We start from the raw sequence: 20,990 nt of genomic DNA on the forward strand, positions 1-20,990 counted from the left end.
CCTTTCTGGATGAATACTGCATTAAGCACCAAATCTCTGTGGTGAAATCATGGTTCTCCTGATGATGGAGGTTGGAGTCACTGTTCATACAGGACCAAGATTTTACCTTGGGTCTCCCCCGAGCACGTATCAACCATGTAATCTGTGCATATTCAAAACACAACTTTATACCTTGTATCCTCTAAAATACACTCAAAGTAAGCTATAAAATGTTTTATCTGTTTTCCATATAAGAAAATATTTTGCCCCTACTACCACATCTCAACAGACCAGTATGATGTATTTTCACCATGATTTAACTTGGAAAAGTTTGAAAAGAGCTTCAAAAAAGGACTGTAACTGATAAGTCTTCAAAAAGATAAGAACAATAAGCCATAAAATTTCAGATTACTCATAATAGATCCAATTTTTGCACTCATATTTTACTTATTTCTACCAGTAATGACAAAATAGAGTGAATTTTAACCATGGTATTAGATACCATAAGGAGCAAATTCCTTTAAAGTTCTCCCAAAAGTCAATGCTTTGTCACAAGAAAACAAGTAAATCAAACTTATGCCTCCAAGGTTAATTTTTCACATAGTAATTGAGAGCCATACAAATCTCAGTCTGCAAATAAGGCAAGTACTTTAGCATCTATCTATCACATCAGTTGGTAAACTTATATCTTGCACTTGATGTGCTGTGAGGTTGAAAACCTAGAGAGGTATGCAAACCTTTCTGAAAATCAGAGGGTACCAAAGAAGCTTAATACAGATAAGAGAGGAATTGCTGTAGATAATCCATATGCTTGTGTGAGAAAACTGCTGACTGGGAGAAGAGTGAGATCTCTAAACCTGACAGAAACATGATTTTGGATTTTGCACAAAAATTTCCTCCAGACTTATTTTACCCCAAACAAAGTAACTAGACACTTGCTTTCACAGTTCTGTTGTTTTCTTCTGGGTGAAAAATCCATCCTGATTGCAATAAAGCGGTCTGCACATTAGTGCAGCAAGAAGTTATTTAAAAATGTAATCAGTATCATATATCACCACCTTCCACAGGAAGCAATAAAGGTATTTCCTTTAGGTATTATTTCAGGAATTTACACTAGAAACACAGGAAAGGCCAATCTCAATATTTTCATCTACAAAAACTTTCACAGCTGTGATCAGAATGACCAAATACATATACTTCACACAAAGATATAATTTTCAGTTACTTACTGCTATGCTTCCTGTGGGGAGTTTTGCTGGTTGCACCTTATATGGCATGCTCTTAACTTCGAAGGAAACATTGGAAGAAAGACTATAGAGATCGTTCTTTCTCTGGAATTACAGAACAAAAGAAATTATTAAAAACCACGCTTGTATTTAAAAGCATTATAAAAAATAAGCAGAGAAAAAATACAGTGCACTGATTTCCTAAGGCAAAGGTGGTTTCTTTTGGTAAAGAATGTAGGAACACTGGGACCTGTACATGTCCATGGGATAAATACAGCATAAGGCTGCAATACAAAGGCCACATGTTCAAATGGGGAAGAAGGGTTAGATATGCAGAAAGACACATACAGTTTTTTCTCTTATTTCTCTCTGAAATAGGTGAGTTAGAAGCATGGGCCCAGTTGATGGGGTGTCCATGTTTTAAAACCTTGGCTCTGCTCACCAAGCCTGACAACCAACATGGGTATCTTGAGAAAATTTCCTGGTCTATGTTGAGACCAGGTTGGTAGAGCTTCCTGATAGCACCAAAGAAATGGCTGTGCCTTCCCATCAAAGAACAATAGGAACAAGCATCTTTGCACCTCATTTACACAGGATCACAGAATCACAGAATAGTCTGAGTTGGAAGGGACCTCTGGAGATCATCTAGTCCAAATTCCCTGCCCACTCACCTTGGTTGTTTACTACATTGTGCCACTGTGAGAGGAATGTATAGCAGCCATTGTTTAACTGGCTACCTAATAAAATATTTATATAGGTGACATTAAGCATTTTGACAAACCCAAAGATGCAAAGACGGAACAAAATGCGTCTCTCTGTCCTTCATTTATGATTGCTTATATTTATAAAACATTATTAGATTAGATTAGATTAGGCATTACTTTACCTAGTTTAGAATCACTAAAAACTGTTACATCACGTATCTCATGCAGTGACTTAATTAATGCTTTCACCTCTTTTGGTGCCAGGTAGGCAGTGACACACTACACCTGACCAATTGTAAGTCTCACTGTGCTGTTCTGACCTTGAGAATAACCTCCCACTCTGTGAAAACCACCTTAAATGATAGTTAAGTGCTGGTATGTCTGCTGGAAGAATACCTGCCGGTATTTGTTAGGAACTGACTTAAGCTCTGATACATGGAAAGTGCATATCCCTTAAAGGAATGGTTACAACATTTACTACAATGGATACATATATTTTCCACACCCATATTTTGAATCCTGTTGAGCAATTGGCATCATCAATATCCAACCGGAGCTAGTTTTGAAGGCTAAGTCCATCAGGTATCAAGTAAATCTTTCAGAGGGAAAATCCTGCACTTAGAACATTCTCTTTTTCTTTGTTTTTATCCCAAGGAAGGATGGCTGAATAGTTAACCATTCTCTTCTGGTAGTCAACAAATCTAATTTCATCTCTGCAACTGATTTTTTGGGTGGCACTACTATCTTGTATATCCCTTCCCATGTAAAGTTGGGGTACTGATATGGATCTCCTTTGAAAGGGCTTTGATATTCACTGAAAAGCATTAGACAGTTAAGTGCTAATATGGTCAATGGAATCCAGATGGCTAGGAGTTATGGTTGTTAACATATCTCTTTTCTATCTAATTATTATTATTATTAAAATTATTATGTTCCATTTTTGCTACCTGTATCAATTCTTTCTTAAATACGATGACCAGATTTGAACAGAAAGACAGAGCCTTGTTAGTAAAGCAGTCTCTCATTTTGTCACCAGGTTCTTATCATATTTGGAACATTGCTGTCACTTCCTAAATGCCCTTCTGCAAAACTCTTTGTCCTTCCTTCTGTTTCTCACACATTTAGGAGTTCTGCTTCGTTGAGAAGATTTGGTTTCTATATGATTACTCAACATCTTTTCCTCCCTGGTGTTTTCTCTGGCATTCCTTCTTGCATCAAAGGCATAAACCCTCTCTAAGAATTGCTTTTCCCCTTTCAGCTGTCTTGCTGAAAAAAGACTGAGGTGAGAAGATCCCGTGATAATCTGGGCTACTATTCCTTTCCTTCACTGATGGAGGAAGGTTTGTTTGTGAAAATGACCTGAAAGAAGCATAATCTAAACCTGGGAGCCAACTTGGATGAAGTTGGATGACCATGGCCCAACTCAAAGTTTTCACAGAACTCCTGTGGTTTGAAAGAACATCTGGAGATTGTCTACTCCAAGTACAAGCTTAGAGCAGAGTCAACTAGAGCAATATACTCTGGACTACATCCAGTTGGGTTCTGAATATCTCCACAAATGGAGACTCCACAAACTCAAGAAGTAACCTTTTCCAATGTTTGACTACCCTCGCAGTAAAAAGTGTTTTTTCTTATGTTTAAATGGAATTTCCTGTATTTCAGTTTGTGCTTCTTTCCTGTTACTGGATATTACTGGGAAGAGCCTGCTCTGTCTTCCTTACTCCTTCCTGTCAGATGTTTATACACACTAACGAGATCCTACCTGAGCCTTCTTTTCTCCAGACTGAACACTCCCATCTCTCTCAGCCTTTCCTTATATATCAAAAGCTCCAAGCCCTTAACCATCTTTGTGGCCATTGGCTCCAGTATGCCCATGTTTCACTTGTCCCAGGGAGCCCAGGATTGGACTCCAGATGTGTCTCACCAGTGCTGAGAGAAAGAATCACCTCCCTTGACCTGCTGGCAACGCTCTTTCCGATGCAGTCCAAGAGGCTGTTGACTCACTTTGCTGGAAGGGCACACAAAGTGGGCCACACATGTTCAACTTTGTGTCTAACAGGACTCTGAGATCCTTTGTTAGAACACAGCCTTCCAGAAGGTCGGCCCCCAGCCTACACTGGTGCATAGGGTTATTCCTCCTGTGGTATAGCACTTTGCATTTCCCTTCGTCACTCTTCACGGAATTCCTGCTGACTTAGTTCTCCCACCTGTCGAGGTTCCTCTGAAGGGCAGTACGAACAACTGCTGTATGAAAGACTCTTTGCACTTTTCTATCATCTCCAAACTTGATGAAAGTGTACTCCGTCCCATTATCCAAGTCATTAATGATGTTAAACAGTATTGGCCCCAGTATTGATCCCTGGGGTATACCACTATTGACAGACTGACAGCTGGACTTCATGCTGCTGATCAAATGCTTGAAGTTCAGTCAGTTTTGAATCCACCTCTCTTCATTCATTTTGACAGTGTCAAAAACCTTGCTAAATTCAAGATAAAACCCAATGACTTCTCTTGCCTTGTCCACCAAGATGAACCTCATTTTTCTTATTGAAGACTATCAGGTTTGTCAAGCATGATTTCCCTTTCGTAAATCCACACTGACAACTCCCAATCACCTTCTTGTCCTTCAGATGTTTGCAAATGGCTTCCAGGGCTTTTTTCTCCATCCCCTTCCCAAGGCTGGAATCTGACTGGCCTATAGTCCTCTGAATCCTCCTTCTTGAAGATAGATGTGACATTTGCTTTCTTCCAGTCCTCAGGAACTTCCCCCATCACTATGATTTTTCAAAGATAATTGAGAGAGGTCTCACATTGCTGTGATACCTCCTTCAGCACTTGTAGGTGTCTTCCATCAGGTTCCTTGGAATTTTGTATGTCCAATTTGTTTAAGTGTCCCCCTGACCTGATATTCCTCCATTGAAGGTAAATGTTGATGGCTACAGGTTTCCTCTCTGATTGCAGAGGCCTCAAATTACTGTATGCAGATTTTACCAGTAAAGACCAAAGTGATGGAGGCATTAAGTAACTCAGCCTTTTCCATGTCCTATTCAGCAGAAGACCCATATTTTCCCTAGTCTTTTGGCTGCTAATATAGAAGCCTCCCTAATGCCCTTTAAGCCCCTTGCTAGGCTCAGCTCCTGGTGGGCGTTTACCTTCTTAACTCTGCCCCTGCATGCTCAGACACTGTATCTATATTCCTTATCCAGCCCCTGCACCGGGTTAACTGACTCTTCTTGCACCTCCTTTATGTTTCACAGAATCATAAAGATTGGAAAAGACCTCCAAGACTGAGTCAAACCTTAAGCCAATCATCACCTTTTTATGTTTGATTTTTACCATGTCAGGACGGACAGTTCATGAGTTAAAGGAGATGATGGTGATCCTGGAGAACCACTAGTTCTTCTGGACTCCTTTTTTTTTCCAGGATCATCTCCCACAGAGTTCTTCCAAGCAGATCCCTGAAAAGGCTGCAGGCTACTCTCCTGAGGTCCAGGGTCTGGTATTTGCCTTGTCCATTCTGTCTTCTTTTTAAAAACTACTTTTCTCTGCAAATATGGTGATATAAAGCCAGCACATTTATTGCCTTCTGGAACTCATTTGGCTATGCCATAATTTTGTTCTTTTAAAATATTGAGAGCAGCTGAATGGTTACTATCAGAATATTCAACCTCTCCTCGGGGCTTAAACTAGGAAAAAGCAACATGAAAAAAACAGTCTTAAATGACTACATAGGGATAGTCAAATCAGCTCTTTAACACAGATGGCATCTAATGAAAGGGAACTACTTTTTCTATCAACATTGTTTGAAATAAAAAATTAGACTTTGTAAATAAATAGTTTTATACACTTTCATGGTGCTGAACATTTATGAGATGATATTCAGAAAAATAATTTTTCCTTATCACATTAATTATTTTCTGTTTTCAGACTCAGGCCATTTTTCATCTCTTATTCTTCAGCACTAGACTTCTCACACAAAGTTCCAGCATGTTTCTGTGGTTGTGCAACAATTTGCATTCAGAAAAAAGTGAGAATAAAGCCTTATGTTTTCAATTCTAAGCAATGGATATTAAGCAGGATTCTGGATATGATTTTTATGGTTTATAAATGTAATCTGTAATGGGGAGAGCAGGATATGTTATATTATTAAAGAAGTAGGCATTAGATATTCAGCCTGATTGGCTAAGGTACAGTAAAGGCATTAACTCTCCTGAAACTTCATATAAAGGAAACATAGCATTCGTGGAAAAATAAATCCTTTCACCTACTAGACATGGCTTATTTAATTTTCAGCTTATATCCCAATAAGAACATCAGAGTAAGGTACTTCCTGTGGATTAAGGCTTGGCTGGGGTTAATAAGTTTGGGTTGTGTCCACAGCTATCAACTCGGCTCAACCCTTGATTAGGCTCCTGGAAATGCTGGAATACAGGAATGAAGAATATAACAGACTAGAGAGCATTTTCCTGTATTTAAAGACTTATGCATTTGTGCAAAGGGCTTCCAAACAATGACTGTGGTCAACATAAGTTGCAAACAGGATTCTTACTTATACCAACACCTTGGAGATACAGGCAGCTTTCTCTCCTACAGCCTTGTTTATAATTCTCAAGCCAATTGTAAGAAACAGCATTTCTTTACCATATCATTTTTTAAATAGCATATGTTTAAATATTCAGTGTTTACTGGAAGCAGCAGGACCTGTGGTTTGAAATTCAAGCTGAGGACTTATGGCTCAGAGGAAGGGGAAGAAAGAATTTGGTATTTGTGTCTGTGTCTAATGACCAACAGTAGGGAGCCCAGCCCTAGTACACCGACCTTTTGAGGTTCCCCTTGTGTTAGAACAAGCAGAGCCTGCTCTTGTACACGTCGCCGAGACAGTAGTTTGCAATAATCTGGGAAGCAGGCAAAGCACGGCCATCCCCTGTGTTGCCTGGGTGGTAGATCCTGCTTGTGTATCTATTAAGGCTTCTCTCTCCCTGCATACTTTTGTTTTACAAATAGATTTTTGAACTGAAGCCTTTGTTTTCTTAAAAGTTGTGAGACAAAAAAGCAGCCAGAAATGAAGGAAAATGTTCCCAATAAATATTCGGTTTAGTGTTTCCCTAAGTACAATTGTGACAGAAATTACGTGAGAAGTGCTGGAAAATCTTCGACAAATCAAAGGACAGTTTTCCAGATTCCAGTGGAATGCTGGTGCTTTCTGAAGGAAGCTCAAGTACAGACCTGAATTCCCCCCAAAGTATCTTTAAGGCATGTGGTCATCCTGGTCAGAGAGCAGACTGAAATGCTGGGACAAATCTGGCTCACAGGGAGCTGGACTGAGGGTAGAAGGAACAAAACCTTTAGCAGCTTAAAGTCTGACAGATCATTACTGTTCTGCAGGTTTGAAGAGTTCAGCTTCTGGAGAGACTCCCCAGAATGATTCTGTTCCATTGCCTGTATGGAGAATTGTTCAACCTCACAGAATTTTTTTTCGGGTTAGATGTAGTCCAGTGAAGCACCCCTAACAGAAGGGCACATACTTTCTCTATGGCAGGCTGCATGCTGTGGTGGAATTTTCCCCCCAAGAACTTATGTCTACTGCATATGGAGTTCAGTGCTGTTATAACAATATTGGCCATACTTGATTAAAACTTGTGTCTGCTGGAATCTGGCACACTTAAAGGAGTAAGCAATAGCTTTTAAATATATGCTTTGGGAATTCATTAGCTTGCTTTCTTTGACTGATACCTCCTAAAACCTGAACTACTGCCAATAGAGTAGCTTACATAAATGCTGAGAGTAGAGGTCATATAACTACTTGTTCTTGTATTAATCTGTTTAAAAATGTGTATATGACTCTGCACATGGTCAAAAAGTATTTGTGCTATTTGTAACAAGAGGGTATGCCCACACAAATGTATCTGTGACCAAAGACAAAATTCTGAAAATCAACACATCCTCTTCTCTATCATTAACTTTTTACACTTCACATATTATATCTTTTATATTCATTTAAACAGATTATGTTAAATTATAACAGAGACAGATATTTTCTTGTGATTCCAGAGGACTTCGGTATACAGATTATAATGGTTATTTATTTCAGATGCTTATTTCTTCATAAACCTAACATTACCTATACTTTAGCACAACTAGCAAAAGTCTCATGTTCTGCTCTTGTTAACAATTGAAATATTTTAAATAACAATGACTGAAAACAAAACTAGCCCACACCCAAAAAACCTCGTTAGTTCAGTCCCATGCAAATATCTCTTTCTTTGTAGCCTTCATTCCACATAAACAATGAAATCCAGTATAATATAGTATTTTTGGCCACACACAATTTTATTTTTTACTTATTTTGTTTTTTCAAATAACAACAGTTGTTTGACGTAAAGGCAAATTTTGTTGACGACTTCCTCCTTTTGTTTTTATACAGCTTGAAGGGCAGTTCATCAAATTTTTGGCTTTTAATTCTCAGTCTGAATTAAAACAATCAACTTAAACTCCCATATATGGCTTATATATGTCAGTGAATGAGGGAACAAGATGTCTCTCTCACTGATTTCTCTGCTTCCCCACTTCCATCCATGGACAGGGAATTTAGGTTGGCTGCAGAATTATTCTTTGAAAACACTAAGCAATCTTCCTTTGACTGAGATGTTTTCCACTGGACACAGAAATAGGTTCTGTGCTGGGGGATACTGAGGATAGAATTATTGTTCCTTGGGGTCATATCCCACTTACAGGTGGAATAATTGCTCCCATAGTAAAGATGAGAGGAAGAGAAGTGATTGAATAAAGGATCTCATACAAGAACTAGATCTCTCAGACCACCTTCACCAATTCACTTCTGTTCTGAGTTCCAAGTCTCTGCTAACAACGTGTGCTGCACAGTCTGTGTGGCCCCATTGCACAGGCTGTGTGCATTCTGCCTCCAGTGGCCTTTGTGCACTAAACTGAATCCTTGTCCCGCAAACATTGCCTGGGCTAAAGAACTTCTATCGCACTAAAGAATCTCTGAGTTCACCAGTAATAAAATATGGAGATTCTCAACAAGATTTCTCATCATGGAAATACAATTAGAGCATTCACTCTAACAGTGACGACAGCTCCAGGCCCAGGCAACGAAGGCAAAGGTGGATGAGAGGACTGGAAGGACTTGTAGCTGATGGTCCAAAATAACAAGGCATTATATCAGGCTTTTTCTTATTTTCTATACCTTTCCAGATGTCTCAATTTCTTTTTATGTTCCTGCAAAAGTGCAACTTCAGCAGAAGGGAACACTATCATTTTTTAAAGCAGGACTCTCAAGCTGAAGAGAAATTAATTTTGAGTCTTCTAGTCACGAATTCTCTAATCACTAGACTGCCAGCTCTAGCTTCTCACACTGAATATTGAATAAAAAAAGTCCTCCTTAAGTCTTTCAACTAGTTCCACAGGTATCTCCCAAGTAGTCTTTGGATTCTGCGTTCTGAGAGGGTGGGCATATTCCCACTTAATCCTGATTTGGGTGCCTATCCCCCTGATAAGGGACAGCCCTCATGCACCACCCTGATGATTAGAGCAAGTCAATTTGTCTGAGGTACCTCATTGTCTCCATGTGCTGAATAGGGAGCCTAGGTATTTAGTTCCAGGTCTTGGATACCAGTCTGAGGCCAGGCACTTAAGGTACAGCTGTTGCAGCACACTTCACCTTTATTTTGTCAAGCATATATTTCCATTTTTAGGCACTTAAAAGAAACAGGATCAGTGCATGTTCAGAAACACTGAAATAATCAATATTTAAGAGAGAAGCCAAAACATGACTTTGGGTACTAAGAGCACCCTACTGCAGTGTGGCTGCTGTGCTTCTCTTGCTTTTCAACTTTTTCTGATTTAAACTAGATTTTTCTCCCTTCTAGCTATTAAAGTTCATGCAGTTAGGAGGGCCAAATTCACATATCTAGAACTGTCTAAAAGTCAAGAGAGAAACAATACAATTATATTCAATAACATTAAAAGAAGATAAAATAAACTTCAAAGCTCTTGGGAACTTCACACACCCTCTGTGGTCTTTTTACATAACTGCCTCCCCAAGCTCTCCCAGAAAGAGATTTGTATCATTGTGAGGAATTTTCAGTACAGGCTGAAATAATAGCTAAAAATGAGCTGAGTTCCAAATCCCACAGTGTTCCAAAAGTTCCAAAGAGCTTGGAGCCTGAAGGATGTAAAAAATCAGACAGATGGTACAGATTCATCACTTAGAAATTCATTTTCAAAACAGATGTTTTACTAGACAACTCCCAAGTCTTATATTAAAAGATACCCACCAGAGTTCAAAGAACGCTGGGCCAGATCCCCTCAGGTCTCCCTCTGATGACTCAGAAATATCATGATTAGACAAATGGGGACATAATGGAGCCCCATCAGAACACAACGTAACATGACCATGTAAGGTTGTTTCTCTTTTGCACGAATCAGGCTATTATTTGCTTGATCAGCAAGTCTGAATCCAAAAGTCAGCTTTACTAGAGGGTTCATATTTACAGCCAGGCTTTGAAGTTAATCCAGAAAAGTCTGTGATTCTTCTTGCCCTTTGCACAACGTCTGTCTCTATCTTTGCTGGCTGGTTGGGAAATTTGGGCTGCTTTATTTACTCAAACATGTCTAACCATTGCACGTCATTTAACTGTTATTTGTTATGGGAGTTTGAGTTTTAAGGTGACAGATTACAACTGTCAAGAGACAAGGGGTCAGCTGTTGTCAGTTAAACTAAGTGGAAGAGGAAGGAGTCACTCAATACATGACAGATATTTTGTGGCAACAAAATATACAGGCTGATCCATATAACTTTGATTAAAAACATGAATTATTTCATCCTAGCATAAATCAATCATTTTCAATAAAATCCTTCTCAGGTTTGCATTAACATATCTATAAGAAGAAAATACATCATGACAGTGTGTTCTTGGCTTTAATGAGCACAAACAATTTCTTCTGCAGATCATCATGTCTTCATTTAGATTATAACACAGTTCAGGAATGTTGTATGTCACCATTATCCTGCTTTCTTTGGCATATGAAAATTTTGTACACTAATTGCATGTGCAAAAGAGGTTGGGATGTTGCTGTAGAGACTTTCCCCTAAGCTTCTTTACAAAACCTTCCTGGTTCGCAATCACCACATCCTGATTATTTTGACTGCATTTTAATCCTCAGTTTGAATTTGCAGATTTCAGCCTAAGTAACAACAGTTGTTTTTTTAAATATACTTCAGTTTACTTCTGGAATAACTTCAGGAACTACAAGTTTGCAGACTTACTAGGAGCAGATTGTGTCCTTTTTAGGAAACTGTGCTCTACAGTCTTTTATGGTGATGGCTGTATAACTGTTAATTTTAAAAGGGGCTGTGAAAATGGGAACTGTTTTGAGACGAGTGGGAGGAAGGCAACCAGAACCTAGGACACTATTTACTGTCTCTCTCTCTGCTTGCATGTGAAGCAGGGATCATGTTATTCCAGCAGCTATTTAGACATAAATGGGAGGATACAACAATTCTCTGGGGACTACCTTTTCCTACTTAGGAAAAAATCCTGTTGCTTTAAGTGAAGTTTTCTGAGTCTTTATAAGACTTGCAAGTTACTATTCAAAGGAAACAGAAATGTTTACAGAGAAAAGGTAAAATCACGGCCCATAAAAGCCTTCTTTGATACCAAGGGTGTGTAAGACCAGTGGAGTAAGCAGAAGATGTTCTGTAGGAGTGTTTCCCATGAGGTCTCTGCACCCAGGGAGTGTACAGGATGGCTCATCCTTGCCCCTGCCCACAGGCTGGTGTAAGGTTCCACCTCTGCCTGGAGCTCACTGAGTGAAGGGAGGTGCAGGCATAGCAAGCAGGATTTATTAAGGAGCAAGGAGAAGCTAAAGGGACTGCAGCACTGGCACTGTCTGGTGTGTTTGCACACACCCATATCCCAAGGCCCAGCTTTGACCCTTCTCCCCTATACAGATCAGAAGGAGAGCAGAAAAGACACTTCAAATCAGCTGGATAATGCATATTCTGAAGATACCTGTCTTGTCACTGTCTATAGTCAGGCAACCAGTTTTGGCATCTAACTTTCAGATTACTAAAATTATGTGAAGTGAGTCTCACTGCTCCTGCTTTAAATGTGCTACTGAATTTCATCCTTGTTCTGAACCAAAGTCAAGCTAACAAAGGTTACATCCAAGAAAAAGATTCTGGTTTTAGTAGGAATCATTAAGAAAAGGAGATTTCATGTCTTCTGTAGCTAGCTTGATCCAACTGTTACACATCTTCTGTCACAGCCAAAAACTCAGAGAAAACTCTCTGTTTCTCATTACAATTGTTTAGCTTTAATCTCCTACAGTTATTTCTTGTTATATACTAAACTGGACTTAGAAAAATCTTTATGAGGCTAATTCCCACTGAAATAGCTGTAAATAGCCTAGAAAATTGGCATCTAAAGATCTGTGCACAAGGTCTCATTTATGAGTTTGTTTTTTCACAAGACCTTGTTTTTGCCCCTTATGGAGTTAATTAGATTTCACCAGCAGAATGATGAAGAGAAAGACTTGACTGGATTGGGAATAGGTTGGGTTCAGTTCCCAATAAGGTAGCTAGCTAAAGGAGCTAAGCTTTATCTTTTGCTTGGTAAAAAAAATTATGAACGCTCACTGTGTTATTGCTTGCACACTGCAGTGCTCAAAATTGTCACACATTGTTCCAGTCAAAGATAATATCTCTGCATCTCTGCTTGTCTCTATGTGTTAGGAACAGTGAACTAGTGCAGTTAAGTTCTTACCTGAACTTAACAAGGACTAGCCAGTGTGGGACTGTCAGTCTCTTAGCGGAATTAGAAAAAACTGGAATAAAATTCCCATCCTATTTTCCAACAGATGCATTTTTCCTATCACTGCAGAGATGCTTGCATACTGGCCCCATGCAAAATTTTGTAAGACCTTTGCAAAAGCTTGCACCAGAAGATGTCCATCCCCGTTCTCAGATTTGGAAGGACAGAGAGACATTCAAGCTGCCATGTTTTTGTGTTTGAACCAGAATATGCCCTTTTTCCACACTTTTTCCATGGTCTGCACTGTCCCTTCCCTTTAGTAGCAAGACACAGATTGTCACTGTGTGAGTGTTGTATATCATATGAGTTTGATACATATTACTCTTCCCTAGATTAACAGAGAATGAATAACGATGAATTTTTAAGATGGACATAGTGTATGCTGTTTGGCTCCAAGAAAAAACTTCCATTGGGAAAGACGTTACGAATACAGAGCATATCATGGGGGCCTAAGAGATTATTGATTTGGGCCAGTCCAGGAAAGATGTTTAAAAATAACCTTGGAATTTCCAGGTAGGATTTAGGACATAAATTTGAGAGGGAGTGCTAGGGAAAAAAAGAAAAGTAAGCAGCATGCATACAACCTGGACAGGAACCAGTGAGATGTTACCTTCAAAGAAAATGGTAGCAAAAAGCATTTGCATTTGACCCATTTAATTTAATAATTTATATTTTTAAATATCTGGTCAAATAAAATATACAGGGGTCTTTGTGTGTAGACAGAGAGCTTTGTGTGTATTACCTCCAGGAATGTTTGTGCCCAGAGCCGGGACCTGATTTTTAGCGCGGCACTCTTTCCTCTTTCCAGTTGTCCCACAGTGCATGAAATTAGGACACACTTCACGTTTGTACAGTTCTGTGCACAAAACAAAGGGAAGTCATACTCATGCTTTGAAAATGTATAAAATCATAAGTAAGTGAAACCAAATCAACTTTCCCTTAAAGAGCTAAGCAGTCTGAAATCATTAATTTCATGTAATATACATGAGGTACCCCATGAGTCATTGTGAGAACTATAAACCAAAGGGGAGATCCTTTTTGTGTCACCAATGGGTACAACCACCTATCTGTAATAATGAAGATAAAAGTAAAAATTTTCAATAATATCTGCTCCAAAGAACTCTTTTAAGATGTCTAGGTATTTACCAATCTTTTGAATCATGCGCTTTGTCTTCACCTATCAGTAATTTTATGATTTCAACACTTTTTTTCTGCTCTTATGCATGGAAAAGTGTTTATTCATGTTCCTAAATCTTTTCTAACTCTCCTGATTTTCCCACTGATATTTACATTATAGCAGCCAGAACATTTGCTGAGATTCATTAGTTGCTTTACTTCAAACATATTGTCCATGAAACATTCCTGATGAGCAGTGATTCTGGCCCATATACAGGTTGGAAAGCAAAAGCCAAGCAATGCAACTCAAAACTATATACTCTTAAAGTCTGCCAGAAAAATGTTACAAAAAAGGTTAAAAGCTGACTGGAAGCCACTGAAGGGAATGAGCAGAGTCTTTTGGGGTAACCACAGAAATTATGTGGTTGTTTAGTGCATAGAATGGGAGAAAGATCTCAAAGAAAAATGATTAAATGTGTGTACAAAAAAATAAAAATGTTTTATATATACAAACGGGTTTTATCTGAAAAGTTTTTGTTTAATTCAGGAGGAAGGCTGAAATTTTAATTGATTCCTATTTTTCTAACAAAGCAGAGAATCCCTCCCATGACAGAAGGCCTTGTGACCTCAAATGCAAAGCTAAGTTTTCACAAGTAAGTATATTCCCTAGTGAGAGTGAGAATGCACTACCAGTGCCCATATTTCAGGAAATGAGATGATGATGTATGGAACCGATCTGAAAACACTCTTAAGGAATCCTCTATCTTTATAGACAGCTTTCCCACAAATCTCTATCTTATTGCAGGATAAGCAGAAGTTGTATGCTTAATTGCTGTTTTCTATATCTGCCTGAAAATGAAACTGTAAACTCTGGAACTTGCAGCTTTAAACTTTTTTTTTTTAAATGAATAATTTAAAGTATCTGTTTATTTGGCCTTAAATATCCTCCAACCAGATTTATTTATGTTGCAGGACGAAGAGCTGTTTTCATTAATATAGTGGCCAAAATCACATACTAACAAAATAAATCATTAGTATGCAAAAAGTCTACTTTTGGCTGACATTTTAAGACCTGAACACATATTTCTGTTTTTTTAAGTAATGCATTTAGCCTGTAGTGATTTTCAGAACAATGTAACATTAGAACTAATAGAAGAGAAACCAAATGTTTAATAAACAGTATGAATAGAATAAGAGGTTCTCAGAACATTTTGTCTCTCTGTGAAAATTCTTTGATGAAAATAACAGAACTTCTTCTAAAGAAAAATACAAATTTTAACAAATAATTATCTTTGGCCAATCAGTCTTTTCCGAGAGCAGCATTCATTTTTCATGTATACTTCTATGGTGTCAAATAAAAAAAAAATTTTTGCATCTGTAGCACATAATGTTGAAGGCACACAGAACTGGGACACCTTCTAACTGAACTAATGACATTGCTTTTCTATGCTCATCTGAAAAAGTCCTGTTATACGTCCAGCGGTAAGCACTATACCCAATCCTATCCTAATTTGTGCTGATCAAAAGCATATTGTAGTAGAAGACTGCTCATCAAAGTGCCAATTTCACATTATTAAGTTCTCAGCTAAATATATTTGATTTGTCTACATCAAGCAGCTGAAAATTCTCTGCTTCATATTTTAAGTTGCAGGCACAGTGCATACTTCAGAATTTTGTTAACCACTTCCAGTTGCTTCAGTAATTTTTATGTTCGCAGCCTATGGGCCTAATCACTAAGAAAGATAACGAATAATTAAGGTATTACTGAAGAATAGATTATGTGTTCTGTGATATTGACTGGCAAGTCTTCGAGAGCCCAGGCATTTTTCCTTCAGCCCCAATGGAATCAGATTCTTTCCAGGGTATTGGGTTGATGAAAGAATGACATAGGAATCAAGAGTTATTATTGTTTAAAATGAGTTCATCTGTGATTTTGTTCTTAACAACATTATGGTATCCATTACTTTCAGATTCTATCTTCTTCCTGTTACAAAAATTGCCAAATTAACTTTCAGAAGCACTCTAATTATTCTATTACTCCAGAAGACTTAGGTCTGTGAAGTTCTTTTCTTCCTACCAAAATTCTAGTCATGTCAAGGAATTCAAACATGAGCTTGCAGTAAACAGCTTAATAAGAGACTGGAAAACATGAAAGAAACTCTGCCTGAGGTTCATAAAAATAGATGGAAAGCACTGACTGCATGAATCCTTTGACTGACCTCAAGGTCACCAAGTTTGAATGCTGCCTCTAGGCAAGGGGAGCTGATACCTACAATGCTGAAGTATGCCAAGGATGGGACTTTGAATACAGGAATGGAAAAAAACAACTTCTCAAAATATAGCAAAGTCTAAATACTCAGGTACCAGACTAACTAATTAAAGCTGTTTAGCTGGGAGAGAAATCATTCCTCTTGCTCCAGCATTGTCTGGATTTTTAAAAATGCAGTGACCTGTACCATTTGCCTTGCTTGTGGTACTGTAAAGGGAGAGAGAGAGTCTCACTTTCCCATGTGTATGTAAGTACTTACTGGGGAGAACAAATATACTGCAAACTATTTGTCTATCGGAACTGTTATTCTACATGAAAATGTTAAAGCGTGAGCTACTCCTTAAGAAAGAGCCAGAATGCTTGGAGTCAAGTTAAGAAGAGATCTAGTTTTCAGAAGTAAGAACTTGAAATTTATTTTGTGGATGAGAGCCTCATTCTCTAAATCAGTGATTAAATTCCCTGTGATAAGTGTGCATGACCACAGAGGTTTGTCTGCAAACAGCCTGGAGTCAAACAGCCAGGAATTTGGCATGCATGATCTCTAATGTAAAAATCTGTCAAATTCTCTAACCTGGGGAATGGTGATATGTAATAAACAGCATTTTAAATTGAGGGGTTAAAATTGCTTAGAAAAATATTTAAAAGTTTGTAAATAAATTGCAGTCAAATCAACAGCCACCTTGATACACTGCATGCACAGTCGCAGTTTATAGTTTTTAGACAGCTCACCAATATTTTTGCAGAGTTTTTCCTGTGAGGTTCTGCCACTGCAACATCCCTTCTCCTGATGTAATGAGAAATTGTGGAATTATACAAAAAAGCAGCAAGTTCAGGAGTGTCTTGTGGAATAGCAAACTGCAAAGACAAAAAATGTGAATAATAATGACATGCTTAGGAATGATTCTAACAGATTTATTCCCTCTCAGAGGTCTTGAATTTTGGATTAACACTGTTTTTTTCAATTTAACAGCACAACCATGAGAATATACTATCTTCAACTAGGAGCACAATGAGTAATAGCACAGCAAGATATCGCTCATTTATAGGAATTACAGTAGATAATATTTTTTCCACTTTTTACTGATGTCAATTTCATTGTTTTACTGAATTTTATTAGACTCTTGGGGCCAGATTCTGATATATATGACAGGATAAATTCCAAGTTGTCACACAGAAATCTGATCATTAGTTCAGATCACAATCTGCCTATTGAAATATAATGATTTTACCAGTTTTAAAAAGTAGGAAAAAAAAAGGGAAATCTGACTTCAAACAACACAATTTTTGATCATTATTTGTTACAGATTTCTTTTCTTCAGCTTTATATTTACAGATTTTTATTCTCCAATTAAAACCTGCCTTTTTTTTTTTTTTTGTTGGCAATTTCTCTTTAATTTCTACACAGAGCATTTATGGTTTCTTTCATGAAGCCTCAAAGAACTCCTGGGAAACAGATGGAAAGATAAATTTTAATTCATGACAATCTAATCATGTAAAATCAGAATAAGATAGATGTGGAAGTTTCCAGTAAGATTTCAATAGGAACTCCCCTAAACATAGCCAAGACTGTTTCTTAAGGATCTCAGATTATCAAGAGTTACATCAGATCCTTCTTATCAGTTCCTTTAACCTTGGAACACAAAATATCTTAAACAAATCCCTAAAGAAAATGTTTGTAATTGTAATAAATGTTGTAGCACTAAAGGGAAGAGAATAGCTATAAACACACAAAATCTTCCACACATTAATGCTGTGTAGTACTAGATTTGGAAAATTTGTACCCTTTGACAGTCTGAGATCTTCAGTCAACAGCATTCTAAAAAGTGAAAGATACTGTAATTAATTAACAGATGAAAACCCATTAACAAAAGCAAGAATCCTCTTTTTTCTGTTGTTTAATGAGGTTAACACTGTTTATTTGCAATAAGGGAACACTTAAGTGGCTAGTACATCTCTCCTTTTCAATGTGGTAACATGGGAATTCTCCTTCCAGAATTCTTTCACCAGCATATATAGGCTTCTTTAACGATGAAAAATTAAAGAAACACAATATAATGATACACCTGTATAGAAGCCAGCAATATGTGATCAGAACTGGTGTATATGTAGATCCATTTGAACACAAGATGATTTTCATATTTACTTTTTTTTCATATATCCTAGAGTGTTATCATCTTCAGTAATGAATTATTACAGCAAAGGTTTGAAAACAGCTCTCTATGGTTAAGAGAAAACATACCTGTCCCCTGAAACAATTTAAAATTAGAATTTCTACAGTGGCCTAGATGTTCAGTTTAAAGATATTATTTTATCCTTCTTGAGCCAATAGCATGGAATTGTACAACTCTATAGATATTTTATATGCCACATACTTAGCACACTATATCTTAAATGGACTATTGCTCCCTCCCTTCAACTACAACAGACTGTCTCAGCTTCCCCACCATGGAAAACTGTACTGCTTTCTTCTTCTGAGCCTTATGACTTTGAGCAGGTTTACAGATCTCCCTAGTTTTTCACTTTTCATTTCAAAACACTTTTTAGTTCTTCTCTTTTTCTAGCCAGGCAATACCCTCTGCTGCAATGGGTAACTCCATCAGAAATGTTCTGGAAGAGGACTTTAAGTAAAAGCTACTGTACAAGAGGTGTCAGTGACCATTGAAGAGCAATGCACTGGATGGTATTATTTTGTTCCAAGACCAAGACTTACACACTATAAAAACAGTTTTGCAGTGTGAGGAGACAGTGGCTCTGGGAGAGGTTAGCTCCTGCCACTCATGCTGGTGGATATACCTTGCCCATGTGGTGGATTTTAGCTGCTATTTCACTGCTTCCCTGACAGGCGCCTCACTCATGGTACTTCAGTTCTCAGCTATTGAGAATGTGCCATGTGTGTCACCTTGTATAGTCTACCATGGAAGCTGGAAGCCTATACTTGTGGTATTAATAGGTATAGGTTTCATAAAATTGCTTTTTGCCATCAGTCTGGGACTAAAAAACCAACTCATCAGGAATACTGGCTCAGGTCATCTAGCTGAGCCCTCTTCTCACCTCAGCTGCCTTTAGGAAAAGTAAGAACAGGGCATACATACACAATACTCTCCTAATAACTTTCAGCTCCCAAATGTTTTCTGCTTGGGGGCTTACTTATTAGTATGAAGGTTTTATTCATTTACTAATCTTCACTGGATTTCTCTTTTGTGAATTTGTTCAGTTTCCTCTTAAAATCATGTAAACTTTTAACCATGACTACTTTTCTTTGTCCACAAGTTCCAGACACTTAAGACCTGTCATCATGAACCACCACTTCCTTTTGCTTGTTTTGAATCTGGCTCTCCAGGCTTCAGTAAGTATTCCATTTCCTGTGCAGGAATAGGCAGAGGACAGTAAATCCATAGCCATGCTTTTCCCACCACTACTCATTTCGTGGATCATATTTGTGCATAGTCACCTCCTTTCTAGATTGATGCATCCTACTGTACTGAGTTCTTCTGCAATGCAATTCATTCCGTATCTTTGATAAGTACTTTTGCTCCTCTTTACACCTTTTTCAGGATTCATAATTTTATTATCCTTTCAAATCCCTCGCTGCCTTCAGAGAAAGCTAAGCTACAGAAAGGGAAAAGTCCCCAGAAAAGAGTCTTCCCATGTGTGCACAGGTTTGATTCATTTTTGTGGATGAAACAAAAAAGCACGAAGGAAACTTTTTTACAAGATAAGAAATTCAGCAATGGGGAGGAATACACTTTGACTGAAACTGAAAAGTCTAAGTAATTTCAAAGGGGAAATGACCCAGTGCCCTAAGAGAGCTGAGTTCAGAAATCCAAGAGAAACCAGGCAAATAACATCCTCGGCCTTATTTGGAAATTTGAGCCAAGCATCTTGCTGTTTATACAAAACCTGAAGGAAGCTATCTCTGCATCCTCTTCCCATACGAAGTAATAGATAAGCATTACATATTTAAAACCTGATTGGTGTATTCATGCTGTTCAGTGCTTTGAAACACTGAAGTAACAAAAGGATATTTAAATTCTTGAAATAATAATCATGAATCTAAAGCCATATTCTGCTAAAACAGAAGGACCATTATTATAGGAAAATTTCTCACAAGCTTCTCAAGAATTTAGTCTTGTTTATGTAACATGTGCAATCATTATCAAGTAGGACAAGCAAGAGCAAACTAAAAAACAAACAAAAACCCAACCAACCAAAACAAAACAAAAAAAAACCCACCAAAAAAACATTGCCTGAAAATGTCCTTAAGAACTGTGGCAGTATTCTACTCAGCTTCTTAATTCAAAACTAAAACAGAACACAGCGGCTAGGGAGGGAGGATGCTGAACTTCTTTACTCTTTTTCTTGTGCTTGCAACCTGATCTGAGCAGTGAGATTGAGATGCTACGCTTTCAAGTACAAATATAGCACCTCAGCTTCTTCCTTCTTACCGCTTTTGAAAAACATGTGGAAACGAGGTGGAAAAGATAAATAAAAAAAAATTCCATTTCCAAACTTCTTGTGCTTTGCGTATAAAAGGCAAACATTTCCTGTCCTCTGTTTCCTATCACTCATATCTCCTCTAGAGAGCTAAATAAAATGGTGGAATCCTAATCCCTCTCTGGTTTCCTGGGTGAAACACAAAAAGCTAGCCATAATGTATTTGGTATACATAAATTTTTCTTTATTCTTTTAAGTATGTATTGTTGTTCTCTCTCCTTAAGCTAAAGATTTGACTTGTAGCTGCTGTGGTTATGAGCAATCCCCATCAATAGAAAGATGTCTCCACTTTCATCCATTATACTGAATTCAAAACCCTCCTGGTATGCAAAAGACGTAAAGCACTTTTAGCACTTAGAATGCAGGT

The 20,990-nt window shown here is 37.8% G+C and overlaps 1 protein-coding gene across 1 annotated transcript in view; it reads right to left on the reverse strand.

The window, feature by feature from the left end:
- ITGA8 (integrin subunit alpha 8) overlaps positions 1-20,990 on the reverse strand; it is a 111,242-nt gene that overhangs the window by 12,248 nt on the left and 78,004 nt on the right. Inside the window, exons 26-28 of the mRNA XM_017817279.1 lie at positions 16,859-16,984; positions 13,487-13,600; positions 1,209-1,310 (exon numbers count right to left, since the gene is read on the reverse strand). Of these exons, the coding sequence (XP_017672768.1) occupies positions 1,209-1,310; positions 13,487-13,600; positions 16,859-16,984 (342 nt within the window). The remainder of the gene's footprint in view (positions 1-1,208; positions 1,311-13,486; positions 13,601-16,858; positions 16,985-20,990) is intronic.

Source organism: Lepidothrix coronata, unplaced genomic scaffold, assembly GCF_001604755.1.
Source record: "Lepidothrix coronata isolate B3197 unplaced genomic scaffold, Lepidothrix_coronata-1.0 Scaffold59, whole genome shotgun sequence".
Classification (NCBI taxonomy): Eukaryota; Metazoa; Chordata; class Aves; order Passeriformes; family Pipridae; genus Lepidothrix; species Lepidothrix coronata.